We start from the raw sequence: 17,500 nt of genomic DNA on the forward strand, positions 1-17,500 counted from the left end.
ACACACACACACACACCTGCAGAAAAACGTGCATCATTTCAGATAAAATTAATTCTTGACATCTTTAGAAAATATTTGCGTGGTTATTACTCTCTCTCTCTCTCTCTCTCTCTCTCTCTCTCTCTCTCTCTCTCTCTCTCTCTCTCTCTCTCTCTCTCTCTCTCTCTCTCTCTCTCTCAGTTTTTCCCCACTGAACTACTTGAAAATCTTATCTTGTATTCAAGGAGGAGGAGGAGGATGAAGAGGAAGAGGAGGAGAAGGAAGAGGAGGAGGAGGAGGAAATGAAGATGAAGAAAAATGTGGAGAAGAATAGGAATAGGGAGACGGAAAAGAAGAAAGAAGAGATGGAGGAGGTTGAAGGCGTGAATGAAGAGGAGAGAGAAGAAAAGGAGGAGGAGGAGGAGGAGGAGGAGGAAGAGGAGAAGGGAGGAAAAAGAGAAGTGGAGCATGAAAGATTAAATATTAGTGTAAATAGAACAAGAGAGAGAGAGAGAGAGAGAGAGAGAGAGAGAGAGAGAGAGAGAGAGAGAGAGAGAGAGAGAGAGAATGAATGAATAAAAAGAAACAGAAAATGGAAGAGAAGGAAAAGAAACAGGAAGAAAGATAGAAACGGAGAAGAGAAAGAAGAGGGAAAGGAGAAGGAGTAAAGGGAATGAAAAGAAACACGGAAGAGGAAGAAAGGAAGATGAAAGGTAAGGACAAAGAGGAAGGGAAGAAAAGAGGAGGAGCAGGAGGAAGGGAAGGAAAAGGAGGAGGAGGAGGAGGAGGAGGAGAAAGAGAAAGAGGAATAAGGGAAAGAAATAAAGATGAAGGAAAAGAACACAGGAAGGGATGAAAAAGAAGAAGAAGAAGAAGAAGAAGCAGGAGAATGAAAAGGAGAAAGAAGAGGAAGGGAAGTAGATTGAGGAGGAGGAGGAGGAGGAGGAGGAGGAGGAGGAGGAGGAGGAGGAGGAGGAGCAGGAGCAGGGGGAGAAATAGTAAGAGGAGGAGGAGGAGGAGGAAAGGAAAAAAAAAAGAAAGGAAAGGAAAAAAAAATTGGAAAAGACGAAAAGGAAAAAAAAATAGCCAGAGAAGAGGAAAGAAAAGAACACAAACAGAAAATAACGCAAAGGAGGAACAAGAGGAGGAGGAGGAGGAGGAGGAGGAGGAATAAACGATTACAAAAAAAAAAGGAAGAGAAAGCATTGTACTTTAGGGAAAACATTACGATGTGGCAATTTTCTTCAATTTTACCACAGAGGCGCTCTCTCTCTCTCTCTCTCTCTCTCTCTCTCTCTCTCTCTCTCTCTCTCTCTCTCTCTCTCTCTCTCTCCTTTTCTTTTTTCACTTGTTGATTCTTGTTTCTTTATTTTTGACTTTATAATTTTTTTTTTTTCCTCCTTTTGTTTATTTCTTCCTTTAATTTACTGTCATTACTATTTTTTTTTCTTTTCTCCATTTTTTTCTATTTTCTTGTTTTCTTTCGTGTTGTTTCTTAATTTTTCTCTGTACTTTCGCCTTTCTGTTGTCTCTCCCTGTCATTTTCTTCATTTTGTTTTGCTTCTCTTTTCTTTTTTCCTTCCCTTTGCTTGCTTTTCCTTTTCCTTCCTTCCTTCCTTCCTTCCTTCCTTCCTTCCTTCCTTCCTTCCTTCCTTCTTTATTTTTATTGTTAAATCTTCCACAGCCTCTTCTTTGTTCCTCTTCCTCCTCCTCCTCCTCATAAGGAATCCTCTCCATTCTTCTCTGACCCTTCCTTCCTACGTTTCATTCTCCCCATATCTTCATCTTTTCCCTTCTCTCCTCCTCCTCCTCCTCCTCCTCCTCCTCCTCCTCCTCCTCCTCCTCCTCCTCCTCCTCCTCCACATACTTTTACTTATTAAACTACAATCGCATGGTAGCCAAGGCGACGTGCTGAAATAGGTAGAAAACAGCTGAACAACGGTGAACAAACAGTAGTTATAAATGACAAGCATCCAAGTGGACTAACGTAACCAGCGGGGTGCCACAGGGATCAGTCTTAGGACCTGTTCTCTTCCTTGTTTATATCAGCGACATAGGTGAGGATGTTACCGGTATAATATTGAAGTTTGCTGATGACACCAAAATAGCGAATTCCGTAGTTTCAAATGAACAAGTAAAAGAAATGCAGAACAATCTAGGCAAGCTGTCAGAGTGGGGGCAAACATGGCAAATGAGTTTTAATGGAGATAAGTGCAAAGTGCTTCACATAGGGTATCGAAACGAGAAAGCAAAATATATTTTTAAATGGTACCCAACTTAAAAGCGTTGACAGAGAAACTGATTTAGAGTAACAATATCGATCAGCATAAAAACCCAGCCAACTATGTTCATCAAAAGTCGTAAATAAAGCGAATAAAATAATTGGCTTAATCGGCAGATCATTTGAATATAAATCTAAAGATCCAATCGTCACTCTACATAGCTCTCTGGTTCGTCTCCTTTTGGAATGTTGCGCTTAAGCGTGGTGCACCTGTTACCTGAAATTAGAACGTGTTCAGCGTAGAGTAACAGAAATGATACCAAGCTGAGAAACAAATCATACGAAGAGTGTCTTAAACAATTAGATTTATTCCCATTAACACAGAGAAGGCTAAGAGGTGACAATACAGGTGTTTGGAATCATGAAAGGCGTTGATAACATGCACTGCACTAAGTCTTTCAAATCACACGCGAGGAAACAGTTGTAAAATTGTTGGGAAATCCTCAAACTTTCATGAATCAAGAAATGTTTTTTGTCATCGAGTCGTCAGTCTATTGAATGTTGGTCCTTGAGACGTGATAGACTGCAGTATCGTAGATAGATATTTGCCTCAAATCCACGGTAAACAGCGTCTGTTTGTTAGATTAAAACTCCTTGCCTCCAGGAAGTGTAATCACCTCATTTAATTTTTATTCTTTCCTATAAAAATATCCTTCCGGTTTTTTACTTCTGTAATCCCGTAAGGTATCTGTTTTTGACGTGTTTCCTGTATGGCTTATGCCGGAGGAGGGAGTGGAGGGTGGGGAGAGAGCCTTCTGCTTTGCTGTCATTTTCTTCTACTATCACCTTATTAGTCTTAGGTCAAGTCGCCTCGTAAGGACCGCAAGGTTTGTTGTGGCCTGTTTTTCTGTTTATGTAGCTCCCTCATCCGTCTCTTCCCGCTTTCCTCCTTATTAAGTCACCTCCCTCCGTCTCCCACTCCACATCCCTCTCTTCTCTCTTTCTCTCCCTCCTCTCCATTCTCCCGACCTTTCTCACCTAAGTTAAGTCTCTCTCTCTCTCTCTCTCTCTCTCTCTCTCTCTCTCTCTCTCTCTCTCTCTCTCTCTCTCTCTCTCTCTCTCTCTCTCTCCCCCGTCGTGTACAAACAGACAAACAAACACACACAAAAACTTCTATATATCTTTACATTTATGGCGCGTCCTTTTTTGGTTGTTTGTTTCTTTCTATTTGTCGAGGAATTCATTTGCTTTTCTCTCTCTCTCTCTCTCTCTCTCTCTCTCTCTCTCTCTCTCTCTCTCTCTCTCTCTCTCTCTCTCTCTCTGTTTATTAGTTTACAAAGACGTGTACATAAATATTTACATACATACATACATACATACATACATACATACATACATACATACATACATACATACACATTAGGTATGTATACAAGCACTGTTATATGATACTAAATTTTCTTTATTTTTTCTTTTTTTTTTTAGTTCGTATGTTTTTTTTTAGTTTTTCTTCTTTTTTTCTTATTTTTTTGTCTGTTTTCTTCAGTTACTCTACGTATTAGTTGGTTTCATTATTTAATCACTTCTTTCCTTCTTTTCTTTCTCTTTTCTTCTTTCGCTTCTCCCTTACTTCCTTCCCTCCGTCAATCCCTTCCTTCTTTCCTTCCTACCTTCCTTCCTTCCTTCCTCCCTCCCTCCCTCCCTCCCTCCCTCCCTCCCTCCCTCCCTCCCTTCCTTCCTTCCTTCCTTCCTTCCTTCCTTCCTTCCTTCTTTACCATGACTCACCATCGAAGAAAAGACGAAACGCACACAATTAATAAATAAATAAATAAACAACATGGAGACAGTAAAATTCCAAACACACACACACACACACACACACACACACACACACACACAAGTCAGTACTCACCGAGGAGAAGAACGAGGAGGATAAGAACCATCATGGAAGAAATGGAGGTGGAGAACCGGCGGATGGTAGTAGTAGTGGTAGTGGTGATGGTGGTGAGACCCATAGTGGTGGTGGTGGTGGTGGTGGTGCTAAAGGATGTCTCCTGTGGGCGTGGCTGGCTTGGTGGTGGGCGTGGCGTGGGTGGTACCTCTACTGGACAGACGCCCACGGGTTTCTCTCACCCTCATCTCCTCCTCATGCCGCGGGAGGGTGAGCTGGGAGGGGAAAGAGAGAGTGAGAGAGTGAGAGCTGAGTTAAAAAAAAAAAAAAAAAAGTAATAAAAATAAAAAAAAACGAGTTAATTTTATGTAGTGGGTGATTGAGAGAGAGAGAGAGAGAGAGAGAGAGAGAGAGAGAGAGAGAGAGAGAGAGAGAGAGAGAGAGAGAGATAAGTGAAAGTTCCTAAGAGTGAGAGAAAAGAATAAATGAAAGCGAATTAGTAAGAGAAAGAGAAAAAAAGTGAAAATAAATAAAAATTGAAAAGAAAAAGGATATGTACCACAACAGAGAGAGAGAGAGAGAGAGAGAGAGAGAGAGAGAGAGAGAGAGAGAGAGAGAGAGAGAGAGAGAGAGAGAGAGAGGCTAAAAAGGGAGAAAAAAATTGTATTCGGGAGTAAATCAAATTTTTACCCCCAAGAGTAAACTTGCTTTAAACTTTATTGTAGGTGAAGGAGGTTGAGGAGGGTGCAAATCACTGTCTTGCTGCAGGAGGAGGAGGAGGAGGAGGAGGAGGAGGAGGAAAAACAGAAGGAGACATGAAAATAAAATAGGAAGAAAAGAAAGAAAGGACGGGGAATGAAAATGGACAGAAAACCAGAGAGAGAGAGAGAGAGAGAGAGAGAGAGAGAGAGAGAGAGATTTTGATATTTTGTAAAGAAACTTCTATATATTCCTACAAGCAAACAAGTAGATAAATATATACGTAGACAGAGATAGATATATAGATTGACTGACTGAATGACTGACTGATTGACTGACTGACCAAATATTATTAACACATCGTACGAAAACCCCCAGTATATTCCTCCTCTTCCTCTTCCTCCTCCTTCTTTTCCTCCTGCTCCTCTTCCTCCTTTTCCTCCTGCTCTTCCTCCTCCTCCTCCTCCTCGTGCTCAGTCCCAAGTGGTCCTCGCGCCCCGGGTCCCGCTGCTCCTCGATGGGTGAAGGGCGTGTCCTCGAGCAGTGAGTGTCTTGCCCTTTGAGCCTCCCTGATCACAAATGTTGCCTCCCTCCCTGCGACCCGCCAGCTACCGCCACTTTTTATTGATGTCTCTTGGGTTCTCTCCTGTTTTTATCGTTACTTTTTCTCGTCTGTTTAGTTTCCCCTCTTGCCTTCACTGCCTTGCCTTGCTTTGCCTGTCTGTCTGCCTGTCTTGCTTGCCTGCTTGCTTGTGTATCGTTTTGCTCTCTCTCTCTCTCTCTCTCTCTCTCTTGGTTCATCTGTGTCACGTTTTCTTTCTTTCGATTGGCGTTTTCTTTCTCTGTTTCTCTCTCGGTTCGTTTGTGTCTGTCTATCTGTCTGTCTGTCTGTCTCTCTTTCTATCTCTTAGTTGTCTCTCTCTTTCTCTCTCTCTTAGTTCGTCTGTCTGTCACGTTTCTCTCTCTTTCGACTATTTCTCTCTCTCTCTCTCTCTCTCTCTCTCTCTCTCTCTCTCTCTCTCTCTCTCTCTCTCTCTCTCTCTCTCTCTCTCTCTCTCTCGCTCGCTCTCTCTCTCTCTCTCTCTCTCTCTCTCTCTCTCTCTCTCTCTCTCTCTCTCTCTCTCTCTCTCTCTCTCTCTCTCTCTCTCTCTCTCTCTCTCTCTCTCTCTCTCCGCCCCCCTAAGTTTCCTCTCAGCTAGAAGGAAGACCGCACCACGCGCTGACAACCACACCACGTTGAATGCGCTGCTTCTCGTCCGATTAGCGAAGTTAAGCAACGTTGGGTCCGGTTAGTGCTTGGATGGGTGACCGCCTGGGAACACCAGATGTTGTTGGCATTCCAACTTTTATTTTTTAAGGAAAATCTCTCAGTCATGAACAGCATGAATGTAAACAAAATGCCCGTGCCAGAGAAAATATCATCCAGGCTTCTCAAAGAAGAAAGAAATGAGCTCGTGAAACCGCTTACGATTTTATTCAATAAAACTTTACTAGCGGGTAAAGTCTCCCACGAATGGAAACTGTCAAATGTCACGCCGATCTATACAAAAAAGAAACTACAGGCCGATCAGTCTAACTTCAGTAGTGTGCAAGCTGATGGAAACAATAATCAGAGATAAGATTCTTAAATACTTAGAAGAAAATAAAATCATAAAAGATTCGCAACTCGGTTTCAGAAACAAACGTTCCTGGTAGACTTGTTTGATGAAGTGTTTAACTCGTATGACGAGACAAAAACAGTTGATGTTATCTACCTTGATTTCCAGAAAGCTTACAGCACCATAAGAGACTCATCAGTAAAGTAAAAGCTCGCGGCATAGCCGGAAACACCCTGAAATGGCTGGGAGACTCACTGGCTCTCTGACAGAAAACAGTGTGTTGTGATAAATGGAAAAGAGTCAGACTGGCATTAAGGTAAATAGCGGCGTTCCTCAAGGCTCTATATTAAGATCATTACTTTTCATAATATACATTAATAATGTTGGTGAAGGAATCAAATGCAAAATAAGTAAATTCGCAGAACACACCAAAATAACAAGTAAAGTAACGTCAGCGTCACAATGGCAGGAACTGTAGCGTGACCTTAATAAACTAACAAGCTGGGCAGAAAAATGGCAGATGAGATTCGATATAGAAAATTATAAGTTTCTACCTACCGGGAACAACAATGTTCAGGCGAGATATGTAATGAATAACATGCCGCTGTCAAGAGCTGAAAAGAAAAAGATCTTGGTGTCGTTGTGTCAAACGACCTAAAGCCGAGTCAACACTGCACAGAAACAGTAAAGACGGTAAATAAATTAGTAGGTTTCATTGGAAGAACCTTTGAATTTAAATCAGAAAAGTTATACTTGCCTCATATAACTCACTGGTGCCCCCTCATCTAGAATACTGAGTGCAGTTCTGGTCACCATATTAAAAAAATAAGAAAAAGAAACATTGAAAAGCTAGAAAAGATACAGCTTAGAGTCACTAAAATGATTCCAAGATTGCTTAATAAGCCGTATGAGGAACGACTGGAAAAACTAAACCTATTTAATTTAACAAAGCGCAGGATAAAATGAGACCTAGAAAGGAAGTGTTGAAAATTTTTAAAGGATATAATAACTTTGATGCAAGTAAATATTTTATCATTGATCATTCTAACCTGATAAGAAATAATGGATTCAAGATTATACCCAAGCGTTTTAAATCCTTCGAGGCCAAGCATTTTTTTACTTTAATCGCACAGTAAATATATGGAATAAACTTCCTTCAGAAATCGTAAACGGCAATTCTACTGAATCATTAAATGACAAAATAAATAAATGCTTAAAAGTAGTCCCCAGCAAGCTCTCTTCTTGTTCGAATAATTACACATAAAACTATAACCTCTGCAGGTGCTACATTTTTTCTTTTTTTTCATTTTACAAACGACTGATTTTGTTATTAATGTGTCAACTTTCAGACAGGCGTACAGAGTTCACCGTAGAGTGAATAGTAGAACTTCCTTTCAACCTTTCCTATGAAAATTCCAAGTCAATTTTTCCATACTGCATGGTACTTTTCCCATCTATTTCCATGTCAGCACAAGCTGGAGGGAGTGGTGGGTGAGGAAGAGCCTTCTGCTGTGCTATCCTGTCTCTTTTTCCTGTAGCTAGTTAGTAGTAGTTACCAAACAGCCTTGCAAGAACCAAAAGATCTGTTGCTGTTTGACTTTTCTTTGTATTCCTTTGTATTCCTTTGTAATTACCCAGACTCATAACTAAGAAAGCCTCCTCCTCCTCCTCCTCCTCCTCCTCCTCCTCCTCCTCCTCCTCCTCCTTTTCCATCAGTAAAGGCGTGAGTCGTCTTCCTCCCTCGAGAGATATGAGGGAGGGAAGGAGGGAAGGAGGAAGGGAGGGCGAGAGAGAGAGAGAGAGAGAGAGAGAGAGAGAGAGAGAGAGAGAGAGAGAGAGAGAGAGAGAGAGAGGGTGAGAGGGAATGAGTGTTAGGGAAGGGAACGACAAGGAAATTAGTGTGTGAGAGAGAGAGAGAGAGAGAGAGAGAGAGAGAGAGAGAGAGAGAGAGAGAGAGAGAGAGAGAGAGAGAGAGAGAGAGAGCTTTTCTGTTCTCGCTCTCAACCCCGTGAGGGGAAAGTGTGTGAGAGAGAGAGAGAGAGAGAGAGAGAGAGAGAGAGAGAGAGAGAGAGAGAGAGAGAGAGAGAGAGAGAGAGATTAAAAGGAGAATATAAGTGAGACGTGCATAAATATCAGTGTATTTCTCTCTCTCTCTCTCTCTCTCTCTCTCTCTCTCTCTCTCTCTCTCTCTCTCTCTCTCTCTCTCTCTCTCTCCCTCCAAAACACCCTTACTTTATTATTTTTCTAGTCCAAACGAAACGCCAAAGTCTATTCACACACACACACACACACACACACACACACACACACACACACACACACACACATACAGCTCCCTCTCTATTACCTGGTTCTCCTTGATTGCTTACTTACCTGTTGGTTCCAATATACCTGCATGTCTTTAAAAGGTGAGACTGGGGAGGAGGAAGACGAGGAGGAGGAGGAGGAGGAGGAGGAGGAGGAGGATATAGGAAGGAAGATAAGTAACAAGGCAGAAAAAGAGGCGTATGGTTTGAGGAGGAGGAGGAGGAGGAGGAGAAGGAAGAAGAGGAGGAAGGGTAGAAAAGGAAGAGGTTAGAGGAGGAAGATGAGGAAGCGTAGGGAAGGAAGAGGTTATGGGAGGAGGAGGAGGAGGATAAAGAAAGGATATGAAATGAGGAGGAAGAGGGTAGAAGAGGAAAAGAAAGATGGAGAAGAACAGAAAAAGGGGAAGGAAGATGTAGAGGAGAAAAGGAAAATACAGAAGAGGGATAGAAAACGAGGAGGAAGGTAGAAAAATGATAAAAGAGGAGAAGGAAGAGAAGACAGGAAAGGAAATAAAAAATATATATATAAAAAAACACATAAAATAAAGAAACAAATTCAAAACAAAACAAAAAAAAATAAAAAATTTACATATTCACCTCAAAAAAAAAAAGAAGAAAAAGAAAAGAAGATAAGAAAAGACTAGAAGAAAGGGAGGGAGGCAGACGGAAGGTGTGAGAAAGAGAGAGAAAGTGAGAGAGTGAGTGAGAGCAAGAGGGGCAGAACACCTTAGTCTTTACCTGTGGAACTCCCTCGTAATGAAGACTCTCGGTAATGAGGTGAGAGAGAGAGAGAGAGAGAGAGAGAGAGAGAGAGAGAGAGAGAGAGAGAGAGAGAGAGAGAGAGAGAGAGAGAGAGATGGTGAAGTAGATGAATGATAAATAGATAGACATATTTAGATGAACACACACACACACACACACACACACACACACACACACACACACACACACACACACACACACACACACACACACACACACACACACACACACACACACACACACACACACACACAACGCGTGGGGATGGTTAGATTTGATGAATGGATGAATATATTGAAAGGAGAGAGTGAGAGGAGAGGAGGGAGAGAGAGGAGAGAGTGAGAGGGGGAGGACAGGAGGGAGGAAGGGCGGGAGAGAAGGAGGAAAGAAATGGAGGTGTAGAAACCATTGCTAAACACACACACACACACACACACACACACACACACACACACACACACACACACACACACACACACACGCCTTTGTTCATTATGGAAGGGAAGTTATAGGGGGAGAGGAGGAGGAGAAGGAGGAGGAGGAGGAGGAGGAGGAGGAGGAGGAGGAGGAGGAGGTAGAAAGGTAGGATGGAAAGAGGAAATTCATTCAAGTACAGGAGAGAGAGAGAGAGAGAGAGAGAGAGAGAGAGAGAGAGAGAGAGAGAGAGAGAGAGAGAGAGAGAGAGAGAGAGAGAGAGAGAGAGAAGAAAGTTTTGAAAGTCTGTCACATTGTTGATCTATCATTTATTTTCCTCCTCCTCCTCCTCTTCCTCCTCCTCCTCCTCCTCTTCCTCCTCCTCCTCCTCCTCCTCCTCCTCCTCCTCCTCATTTAACACTTAATGCCACTAACATCATGACTTCATCCACTTTCCCTTCCTCTCCTTCCCTCATTCCTTCTCACTTCCTTGCTAATTCCTTCCTTCCATCCCTTCTTTTTTTCTCTCTTTCCTTTCTCTGTCTTCTTCCCTCCTTCCTCCATTCTGCTGCCTCCCTCCTTCTATCCTTTCTGTTTTCTCTCCTTCCTTCCTCTATCTTCTTCCCTTCCTCCTCAGTTTCGCTGCCTCCTTCTCTCCCTTCCTCCTTCTATTCCTTCTTTTTCTCTCCTTCCTTCCTCTCTTTCTCCTTCCCTCCTGCATCTTCTTGGCTCCTCCCCTCCATTCCTCCCTCCATATCTACACTCTCTCTCTCTCTCTCTCTCTCTCTCTCTCTCTCTCTCTCTCTCTCTCTCTCTCTCTCTCTCTCTCTCTCTCTCTCTCTCTCTCTCTCTCTCTCTCTCTCTCTCTCTCTCTCTCTCTCTCTCTCTCTCTCTCATTACATCCTTCCTTCCTTTTGTTCCTCCTCTTCTTCCCTCTTCTCTTCCATTTTTCCTTCTCTTTTCTCCCCTTCCTTATCTATCCTTCCTTTCTTTCAATCTCCTCCCCTCCTTCCTTTCTCCCTTATCTCTTCCTCCCTTCCTTTCCTTCCTCTCCCCTCCTTCCTTTTTCCACCTCATTCTCTCGCTTATCTTAATTTTCCCTGTTTCCTGTCAGTTTCCTTAATCCCTTCCTTTCTTCATTATTCCTCCTTTCCTTCCTTCCCTTCCTTTTTTCCTTCTTTCTCCATGCAATTCTCTCGCTTATCTCTCAGTTCCTTTCTTCCTCTTTTTCTTCCTATTTTCTTTTCCTTTTTTCCATCTTTTTTCCTCGTTTCTCTTCCTTTCCTTATCCTTTCCTCTCTCCCATTCCTCCATCCTTCTGTCCCCTCTCCCATTTCTCTTCTTCTGTTTGTCTTAGTCCCATTCCTCCATTCCTCTTGTCCCTTCCTCTCTTCCCTGTTCCAATCTCTCCCCTATTTCTTCTCTCTATCCTTTTCTTCATCCTCCTTCCTCTGTGCCTTTCTTTAAATAATTTCCTCTTCCATCTCTTCTTCCTTCACTCTTTTCTCTCTTCCCTTTCCTTCTCTTCCTCCCTTTTCTCTCCATCTACGCTTCCTACTCCATTTATCTTTTTCCTTCATCCTTCTGTGTTTTGTTGTTTTTTTTATCGTTTTCTCTTCTATTTCTTTTTCTCCCATTTCTCTTTATCTATGTTTCCTTCTATCCCTTCCTTTGTTCCTTCACTGGTCTTTCTCTTGTCTTATTTATTTCCTTTCCTTGCTGTGTTTACTTCATTCTTCCTTTGTTTTCTCTTTTGTCTTTTGTCTAAGTCCTCTTTTCTCCTTTTCATGTTCTCTTTTCTCCCTCCTGTCTCTCTCTTTCCTTCTCATTCTTCTGTTTCTTTCGCGTCTTCCTTATTCTGTCTTTCTTACCTTTTTTCTCGTCGTCTCTCCCTTATTTCCTCTCTCTTTATCCTTCTGTCTTTCGCACTGTAGCTACCGTCTCTTTTCCCTCCCTTATCTATTTCCTTCTCTCCCATCTTTCTCCATTTGTTTCCTTTTTTCTCCCTTTTATAATATATCGATCCTTTTCCCTTTTCCTTTCGTCTCCTTTACTTCCCTTTTCCCTCTCTTCCTTTCCTCTGTCTATCACTCATACTCCTCAGCCTCTCTTTCCTTCCCTTTCCTCTCCATTCCCTCCCTCTCTCTTCCTCTCATTCTTCTCTCCATCTGTCTTTCACACCATCCGCTGCATCTTTCCCTTCCCTTCTCTCTCTCTCTCTTCCTTCTTTCTCTCCCTCCCTCCCCTTCCCTCTTTCTCTCTCTTTTCCTTCTCTTTCTCTCCCACTCATCCTTCCCTTTATCTCTCACACCATCCCCAGTCTCGCTTCTCCTCCCCGTCCCTGTCCGCCTCTCGCTCTCTCTTTCTCTCCCTCTCCCTCCCCCCTTACCCCCGCTGCAGTGTTGACCAGGCCGCCTTCAAGTGAGATAATGAGCTCACCAACCTGTTGACTGTGGCCAGAATCAAATTACTAAATGATAATTGCCGCGTGAGAGAGAGAGAGAGAGAGAGAGAGAGAGAGAGAGAGAGAGAGAGAGAGAGAGAGAGAGAGAGATGGGTGATTTTTTTTGTATTTAATGTTTTTTTGTTGTTTGTTTGTTTGCTTGTTTTTTTGTTTTTGTTGTTTTTTTCTCCTTTCCTCCTCCTCCTCCTCCTCATTTCTCGCTGTTCATTTATTAATTTGTTTTTCTCGGTGAGTCTCACTGCCACACAAAAAAAGTAATAATAATAAAAGTATCCTCATTTTGCGCACCTCACGCATTTTCCATTTTGGGTTTGCGCAATTTCCTGATTTTGCTGACCCCTTTACTAATGCGTTTGTATGTTTGTTGGGTACATCTGTTTATCTTTCCTAGCGCCTGTCTGCTTGTCTGTCTTTCCATGAGTGTTTTTTTATTATTTTTTATTTGTGCCCGTGTGTGTGTGTGTGTGTGTGTGTGTGTGTGTGTGTGTGTGTGTGTGTGTGTGTGTGTCTTTATCAACCTTCTTTTTTATTTGTCTGTCTGTCTGTGTCTGTCTGTCTGTCTATCAGTCTTTCAGCCTTTTTTTCCTTTGTCTATCTGTCTGTTTGTGTGTCTGTCTATCTATCTATCTATCAGCCTCTTCCCATTTATCAGTGTCTGTCTTAGTTTTCTTATTTTTCTGCCTGTCTGTCAATCCTCTTCTGCTTGTATGTATTTCTGTCTGTCTGTCTGTCTGTCTGTCTGTCTGTCTGTCTGTCTGTCTGTCTTATTATATGTATCGAGTACAGAATGAGAACAATACTCATGTCTGTATAAGAGAATTTGCGTTGTAGTTTGTGGTGAAAAGTCCGCTAAAAAAGGACGAGGAGGAGGAGGAGGAGGAGGAGGAGGAGGAGGAGGAGGATGACAGAAAGCTCAGTTGTAATTAGATAAAAAGAAAGTTAAGACCATGATTAAAGAAAGGAATATTAAGAAGAAGAAGAAGAAAAAAAAGAGGGAAAAATGAGGATAAAGGTAGCAGTATCATCATCATCATCATCAGTAGTAGTAGTAGTAGTAGTAGTAGTAGTAGTAGTAGTAGTAGAAATAGTAGTAATAGTATATGAGACCAGAAAAGTAGTGATTGTGACAAATTCAAAAAAAAAACTGAGAAATATTGCGAGAGAGAGAGAGAGAGAGAGAGAGAGAGAGAGAGAGAGAGAGAGAGAGAGAGAGAGAGAGAGAGAGAGAGCTGAAGGGAGGTTTTAAGATTATAATGGAAAAGCTTTTCAATCTTACGGTCATTCCTGTGTGTCTTCCCACCCCATCCCATCCCATCCCATCCCATTCCTTCCCTTCCCATTTCTTCCCTTCCCTTTCCATCCTTTCCCTTCCCTTCCCTTCCCTTTCCTTACCTTCGCTTTCCTTCCCCTCCCTTCCCTTCCTCTCCTATTCCATCCCTTCCCTTCCCTTCCCATCACCCGCCCAGTCTCGCCCTTTCCTTCTCATTATTCCTGCCTGGGTTTTGTTTTCTCCCACCATCACCATCATCATCATCATCATCATCATCATCACCATCATCATCATCATCATCATCATCATCATCATCATCATCATCATCATCATCATCATCATCATCATCATCCATAGAATTGTTTGTATATTCACACGAGTAGAAAAAAAAAACCTCCTTCCTTATTACTCTGTTAAATATAGCAGGAAGTTCCCCGCGGGATTTCCTAGGGCTTGGCGGAACAGTGGTGGTGGTGACGGCAGACTAGCTGATATCAGGGCTTAGGGCGGGGCTTCCTGGCCACTGCTGAGGCTTCGTGGTGAACGCAGAAGTTGGGACAGTTAGTTGTATTTGGTTGTGATACTAGGATAGGTTAGGTTAAGTTATGATAGGTAAGGTTAGGTTAGGTTAGGTTATGATAAGTTAGGTTAGGTTAGGTTAGGTTAGGTTAAGTTAGGTTATGATAAGTTAGGTTAGGTTAGGTTAGGTTATGATAAATTAGGTTAGGTTAGGTTAAGTTATGATAGGTAAGGTTAGGTTAGGTTAGGTTAGGTTAGGTTATGATAAGTTAGGTTAGGTTAGGTTAGGTTAGGTTAGGTTAGGTTAGGTTAAGTTAGGTTAGGTTAGGTTAGGTTATGATAAGTTAGGTTAGGTTAGGTTAAGCTATGATAGGTAAGGTTAGGTTAGGTTAGGTTAGGTTAGGTTAGGTTAGGTTAGGTTATGATAAGTTAGGTTAGGTTAGGTTAGGTTATGATAAATTAGGTTAGGTTAGGTTAAGTTATGATAGGTAAGGTTAGGTTAGGTTAGGTTAGGTTAGGTTATGATAGGTGATAGTTAAACAGTTGTCTTGTGTCTGTTTAGTTTGGTTACATCTTTCTCTCTCAGTGTTGTCTTCATTCTGTCAAATCATGTCTCCATCCAGTCTTGTCTTGCCTTCATCCTGCTCGGTCTCTACATCCAGTCCAACCCGCAACACTGACTTCTAAGCCCAGCAATGTAGGTTATAAGTTTTCTGCACACCTGTTTTGACTCTCGCTATCATTCTTTACTCCTTTACATCTCCTAACATCTACTATTGAGTAAAAAAAAAAAAAAAAAAAACTATTTGCTATAAGCCTGAGTGATGAAAATGCAAAATGTGTGTAAACCTTGTATCCTGAAACACTTCTGCGCCACATCTCCACTACATTGAAAAGGCTCTAGTCGAAGTTGTACCGATTTCTAAGGGTGTTTTTTAACGGTTTTACGGCTCTTGTGACAGATTGACGAGATTTCTACATTATTACCAGGTGAAACGCTCTTGGGAATTCGGCCAAACATCTCTGTGGCCTTTGAAAATAGTCGTGGTGAGAGAGCGAAGCGTTTCTGAATATAGGCCTCATTTCTTTTTTACCTAAGGATTAACACTTTTCTTGTGTTGTTAAAATGGTTCACCAGTTTTCCTTCCCTTTTTCTTTTTTTTTTTGCATTTCTTATACCAAGTTAGAGTTTTCCCAACAGTACATCATGAACAACCCACCGCTGCACATTTAAGACTGGCAAGAATCATCACTGCACATCAATACAGTACGATACTTTTTCAAACATTTGCACCATCACCACCAACACCTCTGCATTCTTTTCTCAGTGAAGGCCAACTCTAAAACGTCAGTCAGTCACCCACCCATTAAAATTTCAGCCAGTCTGTCAGTCTGTCAGTCAGCTGCCAAGATAACCCAATCATTTCGTCAGTAAAACAAATCTAATCAGACACCCACTCAGTACAACAAAATACAGTCACTCAGTTAGTTGTGAAAAAGTTTGTCAGTCTCTCACAACTGGCAAAACTTCAGTCAGTCAGTCAGTCAGTCAGTCAGTCAGTCAGTCAGTCAGTCAGTCAGTCAGCCAGTCAGCCAGCCAGCTAGTTAGCCAGCCAGTTAGTCAGCCAGTCAGTCAGTCAGTCAGCCAGCCAGCCAGTTAGTCAGCCAGCCAGCCAGTCAGTCAGCCAGTTAGTCACCCAGTCACCAAGTCAGTCCTTCAGCCAGTCACCCAGCCAGCCAGTCATCAACCCAGACAGTCACTCAGCCAGCCAGTCAGTTATTTCCTTCCTCCCTTCCTCCCTCACTCACTCGCTCGCTCACTCGCTCACTCACTCAAAGCCATCAAATTCCATCCATTCATTCATCCAGCCAGTTATTCACCAGTCAGTCAGTCAAGCCTCTCACTCCACCATGAGGAGAGGAGAGGAGAGGAGAGGAGAGGAGAGAGAGAAGAGTAGGGAATAAAAGCACACAGACTCGTCACTCATAATGCATCGCTGGAAAACTGGAAGACTGGAGTGACCTTGACAGCGCCGGACCAATCCTGCTATTATTATTATTATTATTATTATTATTATTATTATTATTATTATTATTGTTATTATTAATATTATTATGATGGTGGCTTAACATACTTTTCCTTTTGTAATGCTTAAGTTGAAATATTAAAGTTAGTTCAAGTGGTCATAATGAGAGAGAGAGAGAGAGAGAGAGAGAGAGAGAGAGAGAGAGAGAGAGAGAGAGAGAGAGGGGGGAAGGGAGGAAACCGTGTGTAATAAATTTTTAAATATAGATAAAAAAAAGTTTGAGGGAGAGAAAAATAAGCGCTTGAGAGAGAGAGAGAGAGAGAGAGAGAGAGAGAGAGAGAGAGAGAGAGAGAGAGAGAGAGAGAGAGAGAGATTGGTGTTGTTTTTATTCCTGGCGCTAACTGGAGGAAGAGGAGGAGGACGAGGAAGAGGAGGAAGAGGAGGAGGAGGAAGAGGAGGAGGAGGAGGAAGAGGAGGGAGCAGTGTTGGTGAAGCTGCCACTCAATTGTCACATTTGTCAAGTGAACCCCCCTTCGAACCCCTCCTCTCTCCTCCCCTCCTCTCCCCTCCTCTTCCCCTCCTCTCCCCTCTCCCACTTTCCTCTCCCAACAAAGAATCTCCCAGGACACCCAGAATTGTTTCGCCGCATTAGTCTCTCTCTCTCTCTCTCTCTCTCTCTCTCTCTCTCTCTCTCTCTCTCTCTCTCTCTCTCTCTCTCTCTCATTGTTTTTTTCTCTATTTCAACAATTTATCCACTAGTATCTCTCTCTCTCTCTCTCTCTCTCTCTCTCTCTCTCTCTCTCTCTCTCTCTCTCTCTCTCTCTCTCTCTCTCTCTCTCTCTCATTGTTTTTTTCTCTATTTCAACAATTTATCCACTAGTATCTCTCTCTCTCTCTCTCTCTCTCTCTCTCTCTCTCTCTCTCTCTCTCTCTCTCTCTCTCTCTCTCTCTCTCTCTCTCTCTCTCTCTCGCTATAAAGGGGAGAAAGGCAATCTTTAAAGGGTAATTAAAGACCCCTTAAAGCGTTAATGGAAGGGGACGAGAGAGAGAGAGAGAGAGAGAGAGAGAGAGAGAGAGAGAGAGAGAGAGAGAGAGAGAGAGAGAGAGAGAGAGAAAGTAAATTATTGACAAAATAGAGATAAAAATGTCAGAGAGAGAGAGAGAGACACAGAGAGAGAGAGAGAGAGAGAGAGAGAGAGAGAGAGAGAGAGAGAGAGAGAGAGAGAGAGAGAGAGAGAGAGAGAGAGAGAGAGAGAATAAACTAGCGTACGTGTAATAAATTGTCAAAAAAGAAACAAAAAGAGAGAAAAAATGTGTGTGTGTGTGTGTGTGTGTGTGTGTGTGTGTGTG

The 17,500-nt window shown here is 42.4% G+C and overlaps 1 protein-coding gene and 1 pseudogene across 1 annotated transcript in view; one reads left to right on the forward strand and one right to left on the reverse strand.

The window, feature by feature from the left end:
• LOC135093358 (uncharacterized) overlaps nt 1-17,500 on the reverse strand; it is a 166,678-nt gene that overhangs the window by 114,885 nt on the left and 34,293 nt on the right. The window contains exon 2 of the mRNA XM_063992590.1: nt 4,113-4,366. Coding sequence (XP_063848660.1) covers nt 4,113-4,215 — 103 coding nt within the window. The 5' untranslated portion in view covers nt 4,216-4,366. The remainder of the gene's footprint in view (nt 1-4,112; nt 4,367-17,500) is intronic.
• On the forward strand, nt 6,009-6,127 carry LOC135093376 (5S ribosomal RNA; annotated as a pseudogene).

Source organism: Scylla paramamosain, chromosome 42, assembly GCF_035594125.1.
Source record: "Scylla paramamosain isolate STU-SP2022 chromosome 42, ASM3559412v1, whole genome shotgun sequence".
Taxonomy (NCBI): domain Eukaryota; kingdom Metazoa; phylum Arthropoda; class Malacostraca; order Decapoda; family Portunidae; genus Scylla; species Scylla paramamosain.